The sequence below is a fragment of the Spodoptera frugiperda genome, chromosome 10, assembly GCF_023101765.2.
Source record: "Spodoptera frugiperda isolate SF20-4 chromosome 10, AGI-APGP_CSIRO_Sfru_2.0, whole genome shotgun sequence".
Classification (NCBI taxonomy): domain Eukaryota; kingdom Metazoa; phylum Arthropoda; class Insecta; order Lepidoptera; family Noctuidae; genus Spodoptera; species Spodoptera frugiperda.
The window spans coordinates 8,122,970-8,140,499 of record NC_064221.1 but is presented as its reverse complement, the minus strand read 5'-3'; the positions used below and the strand labels follow the sequence as shown (position 1 = coordinate 8,140,499).

The window sequence follows — 17,530 nt, the reverse complement described above, 5'->3', positions numbered from 1 at the left end:
TAGCATAACTTGTTCGTTAGTGCTGACATTTTTATTACGATGAATGACACGTCCTTGTTGATTAACATCTACAAATCTATTAAAACTAAATCTATTAAAATAAAAAATAAATCACTTACTTTTCTGTGGTATAATGCGTTGTGTACGTATGTTCTGTGGTCAAGTCTTGCATATTGAATTCTTGTCTGAAGGATCGTGCCGACCGAGGCGCCATCGCCTCAACGAGACGCTGAAATTAAAAAAAGAAACGTCAATCTAACTGTCAAATGTCATTTAGAGCAAAAGTGACTTTGTATTAGAAAAACGAGTGTCTTACAAAGTTTGACATAATAAATACTGATCTAAAAAAATAGTAAATAATAGTCAAAGATTCGTTGTTCTACTTTCCATATACTAATTGAATATAAGCTCATTCTACATAGTAATAGTACATCAATATTATTAAAAATAAAATGAACGTTTAAAAATACAATTTCATAAAACATTATCCATTACTTTAATAACTAACATCTACTTCATAAAAAGCGAAATGTGATTTGTACTTCAGATAATATCTGGCTTACATCTAGTTTGATGGATCGATGAAATCAATTCGATATTAATATCGATTTGACTGTACACGTTTTTTTGTTAATAATTTAAACAGTTTTGACACTTGACATAATTATTGAAATGTCATATAAATAAAATTATACAAAAAATATAATACCTATAAGAATAATGAGACAATTTGTTTTTGATCAAATAATACTTTAAATATCAATTGCTCAATTTAATTCGACGATCAATAAACCAATTGACGTTTGACATTATGACAAGTGATGACAGCTCGCTTATACAGAGTGGGTATGTTTTTGTTTTTTACACATCTTTAGGTAATTTATTTATTGTTTTAGGTACTTGTAGGATTTCCTGATTTACGGTGATATATTTTTACATACATTAATCTAATATGTTTAGTTTTTTGTTTGTTCTTTTTTGTTTCATAATTTGTTTGTGACTTATTTTATAATACGAAGATAAAGAGATCAAAGCAACCAAAAGTGGTCTTCTTAATGAGTGTAGGATTAAATATTTTATTACTAAAACACATTTGGATTTCGTACTTATTTTCCTTTGACAAAAACAGTATTATCTAAATGATTAAAGGAAAGGAATGTATTTAAAATTCTGCAATAAAGGAATACTTCGATAGAGTTTACGATTAAAGCATTATGTCACAAAAACATGCTTCAAAAGATCGATGGATCGAGAGAGGTCAATGACCGACACGACATACACGAAAAAAACTTCAGTATTTTTATTGTAAAACTTTGTATTTGTTGATATAAGGAAAATTGTAAACTAAGGTAACTAGGTATTTAAAATTGTAAACTAAATAACTAGGTATTAGAATTTGGACGTAAGGACCACAAATACAGATTGTGGTAAAGTTATGTATTTTTTAAATTTTTCTTCGCAAAATATTTTCACATAAAAAATATACATATAATAAACATAATTTAGTTGGTTCCTCAGATTGTACATTTTTGTTTTATTGAAGTTAATTCTACAGCCCGATAATGTAAGTGTACCATAATATTCGAATGTAATACAAAGGACCATTTGTTTATATGATAAAAATCTGCACAGTCACGTGTTGCAAATGTATTGTCCGCATTGGGTCAAACATTGGCTTAAAGTCAAAGACAAATATTTGTGAAAAATATTCAAAATTTTAAGGAATACCAACCCGGCACTCGTATGCGAAGTCATATTCATACTCCTCCTCCATTTTACACACAATTTATAACACAACACTGTAGTATATTATTTATACGGTTCACTTAACACATACATGTCTCACAATAATCACTGCACTTCATACTACAACATCTGTGTAAACTATTATCATGACTAACTAAATTAACTGTCCTTATAACCTACAAATAATAATAATGTTTAATTTTTTATACGAATTACAAAATGATACAGATTATCGCAAGCCAATTTAAAAAGAATACAGCTATCCGCGAACCCGGCTGGCTGGAAACTGAATGAAAGCCAAGAAAACCGTAAATCGAAAAAAAATATCGCCGGATTCTAAATTTAAACAATTTCGTAATGGCATCCGAAGCGTCTAGACGTCCCGTACGTTTGTCCGTGCGGTAATTTTCATTAATTACGTGTTTTGTTTCATCACGAATTACGAAACAGCTGTTTGGGTATCGTTTTTTGAGGTTAGGAAAAGTGACTGGCCGATTCAATACTACGGAGGAAAATTTGAGGTCGCTGCGCGCGCACCCATCCGCGCCGGTGCGACGCCCGGGTAATCTTGACACTATGACACGTATTTTGGAAACAATGTGATCATATATTTTGGCAAACCTTTACATTTATCACATTTTCAACTTAATCAGTTCACTTTTAGAGATTTTCATATGATATATTCTAAACTATTAACTATTTTATCAGTACTGGTTGCTTTTGCTCATCCTTTTATAACCTCAAAATGCAGTTTGCTCGTTTATAGGTCACCGCTCCCCTTCTGCGATGAAATCTCGCCCCTGACTTGCAGCAGAATGCTTTACATTTGAATAACAAATCGGTGTATGTATAAAAGCAATATTTTATATAAACATGATTACTCTAGCCTTGTTATATAGAGCATAACACATACCAACGCTTTCTGTTCTGAGTTATAGCTTGTTAATGAGATATTAAAATATTTGTAGACCTAGCACATTAAGTTTCCCCAATCTGTTTCAGATTTTCAACCCAGGTAATTTATCTATATATTATGAAAATCAATTGCTGTTAGTCTCGCTAAAATTCGCAAACAGCTGGACTAATTGGGCAAATTTTGTTCTTCAATTAATTTGTGGTAGGTATTCCAGGGAAGGTTTAAAAAATGTTTGAGGTGGTACAAGGTTTGGCGGGTCAGCTAGTTTGGTATAAAGTTGAAAACACAACTCTTTTCTCTATAAAAACAAAGGCTAGTTTTCAATAAGTCCAAATCCTGTAGAGTTCTGCACTGACTCAAGTCTATTAATCCTAACATTCCTTCATACAAATTCCTGTAAATACAAGCTTGATGTTATGATCATTATATCATCTGTAACCGACTTTTACTATGTAATTCATTAACCAAGACATGGTAGTAAATTAATTACAATGTCAAACAGCTGTCCTGTGCACACAGGCATACAGTAATTTACGACTCGTTACATTTCAGCTTTAACTATGATTCAATCGCAAACATAACATTACTATGTATTATGCTGCGGATTACCTAGCGGGTTACCGAGGCTACGGCTCGAAAAGCAGGAGTAGGAACGTGGTGGTTTTAGTCAGTAAGAGTCTGACACTCCCTCTTGCCTCGCCCAAGGCGGGAGAATAGTAAGTATAACTTGCTAAAAGGATAGTGTGAGTGGTTATTTTCACACAATGCGCAATTTATGAAGGAGTTTAAAAGGATACAAGTTGGAAAACACAGCAATTACATTAGAAACCACTCGACCAATGAGAGAGACTATACCCGAATGAACATGATGTAATTCGTCAAAATAATACAACAAAACTAAATATGAATGACTAATAGGAACGTAAGAAAACTCTATAAAAAGAAATATGTAAGAATTGGCAGCAATCCACTAAGAGAGATCGTTCATCCATCATATCATAACTCACAAAGCCGTTGTAAAAAATCGATTACTCCATACAAAATTTAGTTTTTATTAAACACACATAAGAATCTCTCAACGTATTTACTGCATAAACGTTTCTAAGGGTTTATTTTAACCATTCGATAAGATTTAACGTAAACATTTACACTATGAGGTAACCAGTTTCGTTACTTCTATTATAAGAGCGTACACTATGCTAATATTCAGTATCCAGAAATTGAAATTCTGTTTACAACCGGGCATCGAACTCAGAACCTTGAGTTTAGCGATCGTGATCATAAAACAAACGAGGCTGTAAATTGGGTTGTTAGGACTGAAATAAATAGAGTTAACTAAAGGCCTATTACAATACTGTGCAGTAATAAAATAGAAAACAATGCCATTTAAAAAAATAAAACAAAATAATTCGAAATTCAAAACATTAAATGACAGTGATCAAACATTTTGACAAGTGACAGACTGACAGTGACATTGACACAATAGGCAGAATGAAACGAATGGCAGTTACACTCAGACAAATAAAAAACAACAATAGACTTGCATAATGAAACCGCTAGTAAAGATCAAAAGGATACAACAGGCGTGGAGCAAGGAAAGGAAGCGATTATATTAACGACTGTATCTATTTCAAGAGCTACGGTCGAGATAGCTGTTTAACTATATGGGCTGGCAGAATCGAGGAAAGCGCAGTTTGCATACGACAAGAGTTTGTAAGGAGACTGATTGAGTAACTGCCGTATTCAGATACATTTACGGCCAATTTCCAACTTTTCCTATAGAGCGTGTGTCAAAGTAATCTACTTAATCATTAGCTTATAAATGGAATTTATCGCAAAAATTGTATTCTATAACGCTACAGGCTATTCAGCAATTAAAAATACTATTTGCTTTATGATGGTATAGACTATTTCTGTTGGCTATTTATTATGTATTCACAAGAAATAAAATCTTAAATAATGTCTGTACAACATACTATAACTTTAAACTAAAAAAAAACTGATTAGGCACCAGTGACAGTGATGCGGACGAGTACGTCCGCATCACTGTCACTGGGGGACGTTCCCAGAAGACCGACCACATTGTCACGTTAAATGGCAATGCTTATCTTCTGACCGAATGTATTTCAGTAGAACCCACATTTAGCACTATGCAATATGCAAATGCTTAAAACACCATCCAGATTTAACATTTTCTATAAATACTCGTATTTCACGAATCGTATTGATCTGGTCAGCCAGATCAGTTTAGTTTATTTATACGAGTACTTCCCACATTCGGTTGCATGAATGAAGAATTATTGGATGCTCCTACGCTAGCTGGACTTAATCAATGGAAATTGTAGAATAGTGGTCTATCTCATGGCTAGAGCCATCGCCATCGCTATTAATAGATCTAGAACAGTTACGACATGGAAAGTCATCACGTAATTGAATTTCTTTTCTGTTTTGTTTCTAAATACGTTGGAATTGTTACTATTTCACGCACTACGTCAGTCATCTATCTATTTATTATAAGCTTTATCTCTCCTAATTCTGTGTACAATTCTAGTAATATTAGTCGGAGACGTTTATGTGACAATTGGGACTGACTGACCTTACCTTTCAATTTAGTATGGATTATTTAGTGATAATTTAGTTCAATGAAACAGTTGTTAAGATATGGACATGTAATTACTTACTTATACTTCTACATCTTATCTATATAAGTAATTTTGTCCACAAAAGAAAAACCTGTCAATCATTGTGACTAAGCAATGCTATATTAATTTATATCTGTGTGACTGTGTATCTTTAATTCCATATAGCATAAAGTAATAATACAACTGTGGCTACTGAACAAGTAAAATAACGTTGTACGTCTACTCTTATGTACCTACACAAACAGTCATTAGTGAGAAACTACGAGTCGTTACAGTAAAGTAAAAATAATTGCTAATATACTACACATATTACATCATCGCTGAATTACCCCGAAAGTGGGCAGATGGGTTTAGTACTCTTACATAATAATATTGTAGTTTCATTCAATAGGACACAAACTACCTATAATAAAGTATCCTTGTCAAATATCTGCATTACATACATACTGTAGCTCGGACTAAAAACTATGCTAAAACTATTCACAGGGAAATCAAATTCTTCATAGGTAAAGAAGCCATACTTTAAACTGTTATTATTATAATTAGTCTTCAAACCTATCAACTCCCTATTAAGCCCTTCCTTCCTTAATAACTACAATCAATATTAATCAGTCACTTCCCGTTAATAATTTTCGAAATCAATGCTTACTTTCTCACCTTAATCAACATCGATCCAGAAACCAATTGATGTATAAAATGAGAATATAAAATAAACATTTCCTAAGTAAACAGACCGTAAAGGAAGAAAGCGCTGTTTATGAGATTCCTACACGTAAACATTGTTACGATAGTGTTAAGTGTAATTAAACTTGTTTTTGTTCTATAAATACAACTTTATAAGTTATATAAAAGGAACTTTATACTTGAGTTTGAATAAGTGTTCAATTTTAATTCGGGTCCCAAAACAATACCTTGAGGAAGCCCCTTTATTGTTTGCAAAATTCATAAACAGAGACGTTTAAAAGTAAAAACGTTTATTAGCAATAAATTACATAGCATCGTACGTCTAATATAATTAGTGTTTCTCTGTGAAAAAAATCATGTTTACCTTGTCAGGAGATTAGCAACTGAATCAAACGCCTACCACGATTCAGCGATTCAATTTAGTATTTTATGTCGTGGTCATAAGTGTGAATTTGAAATAGAGGATTTATTTTTATGTTTGTTTAAGACAAATAGGTTACATCAGTCACATGGATTTGTTGTCCATTCATATTGTAGTTATAGAAAAAAACTACTGTAAGTCAATATCACAACTCCCATTCCTAAGGTTATTTGTATTGTTATGACAGTTTACTGCTAAAACGTCTAGGATTGCTGTTCATGTTTGGTTTTGGTATAATCTAGAATAAACCGCATCATAACAACATTGTGTAATCTTTCGAATTAGTTTATCGTCAATTTTAAATACGACCTGTACTAAGAATAAAGATGACTTTTTGGTAGATCAAACGAATTAATATTGTGGACTACTTGACCTGTTAGTAGAATATATCTATAAGCTACAGCATTGTGATGGATGGGTTCAAAATGTAACCACCATTAATCATACTAAAGATAATTAAAAGAAAGCGAATTAAATACTTGAACTGTCTCAAGCCATTGAATCACAAATCAATTCCAATTCTTGTTTCAACGTTGCGTGCACAAAACGTAATACGATTTCAGAAGTACATAACATTATTCAGTCTCATAAGTTCATTGACCTATATAAGTTTAAACAGTAGCTATAAACTCTGTTTTTACAAACAATAAATATAAATCTTCAACGGTTTCGTTATTTTACGCAATAACAGTTGATGTGTCTGAAAATCGTGTGGGCGCGGAAAATTGTAGTACGCTTTTGTAGGATGGAGGAATTTTAGCGAATATTTACTTAGTTTTTTAGCGGAATGGATAGGTATGTTGTATGTCTAGTTCACGGCAAAGTAGTAGAGGCGCCAAACCTATTATCATACCAGATAGACAATTACACGCACCGAGCTTCTAGAGAGAATTCCGAAAATGCGCCGATTAAAACCGAATCTAGAAACTATTTAAAAACCAGCAGTGAAAATCGTTCAACACTTAAATCGATCCACGATTAACAATTCCCTTCAAGTGCCCTTGAAGTAATGGACGTTACTAAAACTCAACATCAATAAAATTCACCAGCAATTTATTTCCACAGAGTACTATTTGATTACTATCGAAAATACCTACTGAAACAGTAACCCAGCCACACGCAGGTGATCGTAAAATTAAAAACACGCGACGACCTTGTAATGTAATGCTAGAAAAAATAATTTCAGAAACATTAGAAAAGTCCAGTTCAGCCTTGGGGTGTGAAACGGTCCGCTAACTATTGATCATTTAATATGCAGTCCTATTGGATGGTGATGAAGGTAGAATTTTGATTGTGATGTTGACCTTACTGACGTGAGTAATAACAAACGCACCGCTCGCGCAGATTCACTATTGTTACAATGATACGTTTTGTTTTTATCTAGGTTATGATTTACCTGTACACATGCTTAATATCGTCTAAATTCGCTATGCAGATTTTGCATGGAAGATTAAGAAATATTCAGTAATACGACTAAAGCTAATAAACCTAAGCGTCGAAAGCTTTGGACTTTGTATCAGATAAAAGGGTTTAATTTGATTTAGCATAATGTCTACATCACAGATATTATTTAATAATATCATAATAAAATAGACCGACAAGAAAAGATGACATAGTAACAAAACATAAACATGAATGTTGTTCTAGTATACTTATCAGAAACACGAAAACCTACAATAAATAAAAACATACACAATCATAACATGGTGATAACGATTCAACATAAATGAATAAGAATTCGAAGCACGCGTCCGATACATTAAAATAAACTTGGAAACGTCAAAGAAATCAAGAAGAGGCACGAACTACAGATACATTTGAGCATCACAGATATAATAAATAAACAAATATAAATAAAACTCACGAAAATGAAGCAAAAATAATCCATAAGTCACAAGCAGAAACGGCGATAGTCGCACGGATACTATTTATACAGTCCACTGGATTTATAGATAAGAAAGTAATCGTCATTTTATCGAGTAACAAATATCATTTTAATCGGTTTTGGAGCGACAAATGTCGAGTGTGTAAAAATAGTGGTTTTGGCACGTGCTTGTGGACCAAATCGGTTTGGAGATAGATGCCAAATGGTATCATGAATGGTTCACACGGCGGACGGACGATGCTTCGAGCCATTGTCATGAGTGACAAAAGATTACATGAATATTTTTTTGGATATCTGAAGAATGGGGTCATGGGCTTGGAAAATTGTAGAAAGGGGATTGCTCCTGTTGAGACAGGACTAAATAAAGGCAAGGACGTCCATACCAGTGCTCAACTCAATCTATTGTTACGTTATAAACTATTTTAGCTGCATCGTTCACTTGTCATTGAGAATTATCCTTTATTGCATAAGTTATAGAGATTTATTTGCCACATAGTGCTCAGTCCCCTTCAGTACTTATTGTGTCACCTTCATTAATTCAATGACCCACCTCTTGAACGCTGAGGTGACTTCATTTGGCATACAAATAAATACTATTACTATCTAAGTATCTTTACGATAGTTTAACCATAAATGTATTTCAATAAAATCTAGTTTATTATAGGCTTGTTATACAAATGCGTTAGAATTGTAGCGTTCGTTCATTTTACGACCAAATTGTATTTATTTAATTCGGTCAATTAATGGGGGCATAAAATCGAATTACGATGATGTCATTTGTAACAATTAAACCAAAAATTCTAAAAGTCGATTAAGTTTGTACAGTCAATGGCTTGACTAATAATGAGACTGAAGTAGTAAAAGAGTTTGATGCTGTTATGAGCAAAGCGACTGACAAAAAACATCAAAACAAACTTAAAATTGAGGAAACTAAAATCCTAATTGACATTGCACGTTTGGTAGACGGAAAACCTCAAAATAACAATAGCATACACGATGCTGATGTTATAAATAAGGACAGGTAACTATGACGTAATGATGCAATGACTGTTTACATAAATAATGTACAAGGTGAACTACTAACTATTTGTTATGAAATTTTTATCAAGATTATAAGAGCATTTAGGCCTAGAGAACTGACGACCTTGGAGTTAACAGCTCACAAATATGGACATAAACATTACGATAATACGGCAAAATTTTATATTTCTTTCGAGTAAGTATTATGACATAGGTAATAAGTTGGTCCTTTGATCCGCGATCACTAAAATATTGAGTAATAAAACATTGACTGTAATATCAATTTGAAAATACTCATCGGTAGCATGGATACGGTTCTAGTAAACAAAATTAATATTATTGAACGCCTTGCCATTAAATATAGAGCTACATAATTGTAGCTAATCACGCTGCCGCTAGAGGAAATCCTTTTAATCAAAGAATGCATTGAAGCAGTTATTTTCAACGAACAAGGCGAGTCTTGTATTAACTATGTTGCACATTTAGTAGGTAAAACTAGAAGAAATGACATCAATCGGTCTGATTAATCACACTCAACAGAGACCCTTGTTTAAAGGCTTACGCATGTTTAAATAAATGTCAAGGTGTACCAATGAGTAAGGCTTGCCATGACATTGAAAGCAGAGATTAGCTGAAGTAATCTGTATTTTGAACAAGTTTATTATGTCGTTTGATATAAAAGACACTACTTTACATGAATAATTCTATTTGGACGTGTATGTGTATTAGGTAATGAAAATAAATGTTATCTTTCTATACAATAGTCTCCTTTAAAATAGATACTAACTGTCACTATTTGTCCTTGTTCAAAAATGCTTTTAAATAAAAAATAACTTTTAAAACGACAACTAACAATAATCATGCCAGTCTCCAATAACTGCAATTTGATTTACAAGGGCAGATACTGCAGCTGAAAAACTACGCTCACGAATCAATAAAGTATTAGACATTTTATAAAAAGCGAATGCTGTTTATTGGTTATTAAAACAAAATCCCTAGCATGTCCAGACCGATTAGGAAAATTTGAATAATTCAAATCAATTGCCATTAAGTTTAACTAAAACAATATATTTTTTAAACGTCTAGTCTACGTTCCGTTTAATTTATTTAATGTATGCTAATTGTCTTGTTTCTTTATTTTCATGGATGAGATTCTGTGTACACTTTGTGACTAGTTCGTTAATCAAATAAAAACAATTGTAGTTAAGGTAATGTATTGTTGTAATTCTTCATGTAAACGAGATACGACACTAGTTTCTATGGTTCCGAAGTCCTGTTAAAATAATAATAATTTATAATAAAATTGGTAAAAAGGTAATATGATTTTCATTTTTCCAATGGGCCCATCCCCTATTCCATGTAATTGGGGATAAGCCTATTGCCTATTGAGTCTATAGACTTGTAACACAAATGGTGAAAAGTGGGTGTATATTGTATAGCAGGGTTACGTGCCGTAATGTGTACATCTCCCTACCCCTTTGGAGATAAAAGGCGTGACGTTGCATAATATATTTTCATTTAATAGTATTGATTAAATAAAGGCCAGTGTCTAGTGAGTATTAAAAAAACTTGGTCCTTCGATACGGTTGTTTTAAAAATATTTTAATAAAAATACTTTTAGGTTATATTTCACGTGTTGAAGTTATTAAATACAATATAATGTTATCTAATCATAGAGTGACGTAATTTTGACAAAGTATAAGTGCCGAAGTATCACCTGAGACTGATTACAACTTCACTTACAAGTGCATTATCTGAATTTTAATACTATTACTGATATGATCGATAAAACTATCCTTCTGGAGTTTATGAATGCGATTTTATGCAGTGTCTGTTATAAACAGATATAGTTCTACACATATTGTATAGCGAAACCAATGAATTCTTTCATTACTTAGTCAGAAGTTTCAACATGTCACTAATTTTAATAGGTTAAAAGTAAGAGGAAAATTAATCGATATAAAATTCGGTGCTAAAATTAGACTTATTCGATTTACGATTCCAATAAGGCAGCTGTTTTTAATTCGTATTAGGTTAGGTATGAACGACGAAAAATCTCGGAAGCCGGTTTTTACATAATATACCTAAAGATTGGTTCAAGTAAATCCTCTTATGTTTCTATACACGAGTGGACTAAGTATCCGGTTCATAATCCTCTTAAAAAATATCATGAAAACAAACGTATTCACGAAACTTTACGTTTCAGACAACCTTGGGAATGTAAACACAACAAATATAATGTATAAAGTAATTTTAAAGTTTGTATTTATTTTGTCCTATTGTTTCACCCCGCATGTCAACGTGGCTGACTTTAATGGAATGCTTTCGAACGGGTTTTTATTTTTCTCGTTTACATTAATCATAAAAATGTCGGTTAAGGTCGTCAGTAGACTTCTTAACTACACTCTTAGTAGCCAATATCTTTGCTTGTAATCGCAGTTGTAAATTTTGAATAATCTGTAAACATAATACAGATAAGCCAAAACCGGCATGGCAAAATTACAGATAGAATAGGAATATAATTTCTTAAAAAAAGAACACTAGAAACATTTTGTTTAAAAAAAAACTTTTCAACACAAACTTTTCACTAGTAAACAAAACACTGGCACACAATAATGCACTCCGAAATTAAAATTCGAAACTGTCAAATCGTATTCCAAAATTCGTTCGGTTTAATAGAGCGCGGCGTGCGTCGGTCGCCGGTCGTCGTTCGCGCGCTACTAAAAAACGGACGTACAGTCATCGTATCAAATTATTGCTATCACGAATAAGTATTCGTTGCAGCGTTCCGACTGACAGCACAGAAATATCGCTCTGTAATTTTGCTAAGGCTTCATCCGATCAAGGAATTTGCAGACATTTTTAATCCTTTGATGGTCTTTAAGGCCTATTTACATGTCAATAGCTACAATTCCTTTTAAATGTTTTTTAAAACATATCTTGTCTCTTTTGTACAATTCATTTACGGCTTATCATTAACAAGAATTTCATCTAAATCAATTTACTACTTTTCGCATCTGACAAATATTTCTTAAAGAAAATCTAATTAAAGAATAAGTCATGTCTAGGCACAGTTTTCTAGACTTTCTTATCGTGACTTGAGCAATTGAGCAGTTTGTTTTCAAACGTTATCGGCCTAACTAATACGACCTTGGCTTTTTATAGTGGCGACCTTAGTCTAACCCAGCCCGAGTTAAAATATAGAAGTCGCGAGCTTAAATCGATAGGCTTTCCAAGAGTTTAGGCCATTAAGTACTAAAATATTTATTTATAGAGCAACATAACTTGGACAATTTATGGATAAGGATAATATTAAGTATGTGTATTGATTTTATACTAAAATAACATAAAATGTAAGAATCATCAATGATTATAAAATATCACAATATATTAACCTTTTGTTATAATATTTTTCCTGCTAACGTTTTTCCTGTTATAGGACCAAAATTTTCTTAAAGGGTTTTCCAAATCATACAGACAATATTTGTCTCAACTGTGAATTTTTAATAACAAAATCGCGTATATGCATTAAAAGCAAAATGATAAATAAATGGTTATAGACCTTGACCAAAGATGCCGTGACATTGCGACCATATTACGTCATTTAGATGTAATAATTTTATTATGAACTCAATGAGCACACTTTGATAGCAATAAATATATTCTCATAGTTTACATTATGGCCTACACATGGGTTTAGCACGGTTATAAACGGCGAGGTTAACATGTTAGTAAGTAAAATTAGCAACCTTTTAGAATGTCGCAATTTTATGGGGTTTTTGAGAGATCAAAGTTACGCCACGCCTTGGTAGTGGGCGCTGTATAAGTAGTTTAATTATATTTAAATAAATATTAAATTTACTAAAAGAAATGGTTTTCTAGAGTTTATAAAAAACGTACAAAAGGACCACGTTAGCATAAAAATATCATATTCAAACAATTTTTAGGATCAAAGGACCAAAGAAAGGACCAACACTAAAAATTCATTTATAAAGTGCTTGGTGTGCTTCTATTACAGTTTGTGACTAAGCTTCTACCCACATGGAAGGTGTTGCAGGCAATAATTGGCTCATAACGGGTTCAGTACACATCATATTGGTACCGCTAAGAACCTAACCCTGTTTTCGCGTGGGTAGGCTCGTTATAACCAGAGAAAGCATTAACAATGATATATCACGGACTCTGGGCCATTATTTAGATAATATTATTTAAATTAAGTTTATGAGTATTTGAATTTAAGTAATTTTGACAGGCAAGTAGAACGTCATAACTAACAGAAAATCTCAAATGAATAAACAAGTGTTGATGTAAAGAAATGGTAATTAAAATATTCTTTTCGATGTAAGTACTATTTTTAGTAGTGAACATTGATAACTCTTAATTACTTGTATGACATCATCGCAGTGAGGTTAATTATAATATGAATACCTCAAAATATGCTTGTTTACTTCAATTCGTAATAGTCACCTTGACCATCACACGAACATGCATATATAAATTCATATTTCTATTTAAAACTTAATGTTTTGACTGCAGAGAAGAATATAGGTATTTGCCACTAGTTCTATTCTTGATACGAGTATAGTAAGAACCGATTAAGGGTAGATAGAGCAATGCTCTCTGATAAACCTGAACCTTTCAGCTATGGTCAGCAATTTATGTGCTATGCGTAGAGAATATGTCAGATCTTTTTATGTACCTAGAGGAGGAACGAAGCCCAAAGTTCTGCAGTACACTGTCACGGGCTATGAGGATGATGATGAGCTACATTTTTTAAATCTATTCACAATAGGTGCGTCACTATCCGATCAAATCATCTCAAATAAAAAGTTTTGATAAATCGTCAGCGTCCCAATCCCAGTGCTTACGTGAGCGAATAATCGGAACTCCGCTTTTTGCATACATCTATGAGCAACAAAACTATAGTGACTGTTGACGTCATACCTTAGTGTTTCAATTTACATTTCATGAATAATTGCGATAAGGTATTGAGCCATATGTTAAACTTCATACTTAGTTCATAAAACTTTAAACTTATTAAATACGAGTTTGTATACGTAGCGTTAAAATTTTTGTAGCGTGAAAAATGAGTCTGTTGATAAGACATTGACTTAGAATGTAATCCTCAGGTAAAATTGGTCTAAATCGACCATGTGTTTAACACGGGCCTAAGTATCCTCAAGTACCCTAATATTGTTGCGTATTGCTAACCATAGGTAAAATTATTATGCCTAAAACCGCGAAATGCATTGGTAAACTTAATTCGCAATAATTTAATTTAACGAATTATTAAACAATTGACCTTGACATTATAATTAGAATAACTCGTAAGTAAGTAAATACAGAATAATAAACTAATTACTGCTATAAAATACCGTAATACCTATAAATAGCAGTTATCGGGGCGAAGTGTGCGCGAGACTTAGTTATTGCATTGCATTGACAACATAAGTGTGATTGGCTAGTAACTTGGAGATTGCTACTAATTTGCGGTTAATAATTTTATGTGTAGTTTGCATACTAAAACGATAAATTTATTTTATATATAAGTCAATGGGAAATAATAAACGATGGATTTTGTTTTACGACAGTACTTTAAGTTCATGGTCGATAGATATTGCCTTAGGGATTTGTTTTAAAATTTAAAAATAGAGAATAAGGATAATAAAATAAGAGCTGATTTTATCGTTTTTCTTAATCTTTTCCTATTAAATACAATTAAATTTTAAGTGCTTTACAATGATTCACTATACAAAAAAAAAAAAATTGACAGAAAAAACAGTGAGTGTTGATTAACAAGCAACAATATCACGAATAAAGTTTGTAAACAACTCAAAAAAGTGCTCAAAAAGAACTGTTTTTCAATAGGATTGCGTCACGCAAATTAAATGAGACAAGCTGTAAAAACTAAAAGCATTAAATGTTTAGTTTCCTTATATTTTAGGAATTTTATAAATATGTATTTGGAACATTTTAGCGCATTTGCTTAATGGGTCTCAAATTTTTATTATTTTTACCACAAAAACAATAATATTTTTGCATAAAAGTTGCCATAGTTTATGCAAATTCTTTTTAGTTGATTGAATAAGGAAAACCTCTTGAATACCTATCGAGATCTAATTCAATAATAAGTATTAGTAACACACGAATGAAAATTACAATGCTACACACGGATAGAACTTGACAAAATAAACAGGAAAACTGAACTAAATACCTATATTAGTAACTAACTTAGCACCTATAAAATCGATATTTTATTACATGTTTGTATATATAGTCAGTCAAGTTTTTTGATATATAGGTAAGAAAATAAAGATTAATTTAATACGGAGACAGTAACTGTTGATTAGCTAGTTCAGACCAATTTAGTTTAACCTTAGCTACTGTATCTGTACTGAAATAATATTTTATAACTTCGCTGTCTCTATAAGGTGTTAAAGTAATTTATAATTATTATGTTCAGTAATTCAGCTATGTAATACCTGATGTACTCAATAGACTAGTAATTATCTTTCAGACCTGAGCAAGGCTGGTCCCCGACCTCATAGAATACTCTGTGACGGACGGACGGTCGGACATACGTCAGTTTTTGTCAGCCTATACAATCGGTTCAACGAACCATCCAACGCTAGTTTTATTGCAAACAGCAGCTCTTTTTTACGTTTTCGTACCAAAACTTTGGTGTCAGAATTCGTGTTACGGTTCCGTAAACTTGCGATTTAAAACGTTTTTGTTTAGAATAAGATGCGCGGATGGAAGGACCATTACGTAGTTTCCAAGTTTCTTGTTAAGGCAATCTTACATCTAATATGATTATAATATTCTAGGAATTGGTTTTAAACCTAACTCGGTTATAAATATCTGTCCATTTTAATCTACCTACAATGAAATCACCACAATAAAGTCTTAGACCAATCAAGTCATGCCCATAAAAGACTGGTCCTTTTGCCCACGCCATGTACATAAAAGAAGAAAACGTAGGTAGATAATAAATGGTACTCTACCAATTATTAAATAAATGTAATTTGAAGACGTCCGTGATAAGCAATTGTTTTGGCAATATTAGGAAATGTGGGCGGCGTTGCAGGAAGCACAATAATACAGAAATATTTTGAAACGTTCATTATTTTATGAAGGTGATGTTCTGAGGTCAGATTCTGGGAACGATTACTCATTGAGTCTAGCTTTCAATCGGCTAGGAACTAGTTCTAAGTAATTAGAATATTATTGGATATAAATATTTTTACTACGTTTGCACTTAATCACAAAAAAAAATATCCTTGGTAAACTCTTAAGCGAGGATCTAATGCAAATATCGCCGAATTCTTTAATGCCTATGTACATATGAGGTAATAATAATTTGCCTCCGTAAAATAATCTGTATTGCATAAATATACAAAGGTTCATTTACTGTGTATGTAATTTAGACTAGCTTTGTAACTACTATTATGTTGCCATCCTGTTACTAAGAATTGCACAATCAAAAAGGGGAACACGAATTGAAACCACGTGGTTAACATCCGGGCTTACGTTTGCAGGTTACTACTACAACGATTAGTTGCGGAGATTGATACACAATGCCCGTGTCCTCTAACCATTCGTAAATTTTAATGAACGCCTAAACTAAGATAGGTGACACTTAACGTCATTTAAGTTTTCACCAACTTATAAGAGGACACCTAACAGACTAACAGTACAGGTAAAGAGTCAAGGTGTTCATTCACGCTAAGTTACTACAATGCCACATCTTTTATCCCCAAAGAGGTAAGTAGAGGTGCACATTATGGCTAAGTTACTCTTAGTTAAGTGATGATTTAGAAGTGGTTGATTAAAAGAGCTAATAGCTTTATACAAGAAAAAATAAACTTTTTATTCGTATCAAATCCTTTTCTAAACAATAAGTACATATTCATTAAAAAATGTTACAATTATCTAACCACAACTAACTTTTCAAACAGCTTCTAAACCACAAACAACAAAAATCGTTATTTCAATTTGAAAATCCATAACGTCAAAATTTAAATAGTGAACGGCCTTGAATGGGTTCTGAATGACCTAATGGTGACATCACTGTACACAAGTGAATTAGGTAAACGTTGAATGTTGCCAACACATGGTTTTCCAACTACGTGACATGCGTACACTGTGTCCATTAAATATATCGATGCTAGAAAGCGCCGGCGCTTAGTAGAATGGATAAATACTTAAATTGATTT

General features: G+C 32.4%; 1 protein-coding gene across 49 annotated transcripts in view; it reads right to left on the bottom strand.

Moving 5' to 3' along the window:
- LOC118277469 (microtubule-actin cross-linking factor 1) overlaps positions 1 to 17,530 on the bottom strand; it is a 323,764-nt gene that overhangs the window by 85,998 nt on the left and 220,236 nt on the right. For 44 of the 49 annotated variants that reach the window (XM_050696478.1, XM_050696476.1, XM_050696481.1 and 41 more), the window contains one exon: positions 120 to 229. The exons of 4 other annotated variants lie outside the window; for them this stretch is intronic. In XM_050696478.1, coding sequence (XP_050552435.1) covers positions 120 to 229 — 110 coding nt within the window. Of the gene's footprint in view, positions 1 to 119; positions 230 to 1,732; positions 1,923 to 11,895; positions 12,045 to 17,530 lie in introns of those variants that run through there. One more of the 49 variants, XM_050696501.1, reaches the window with a different exon arrangement.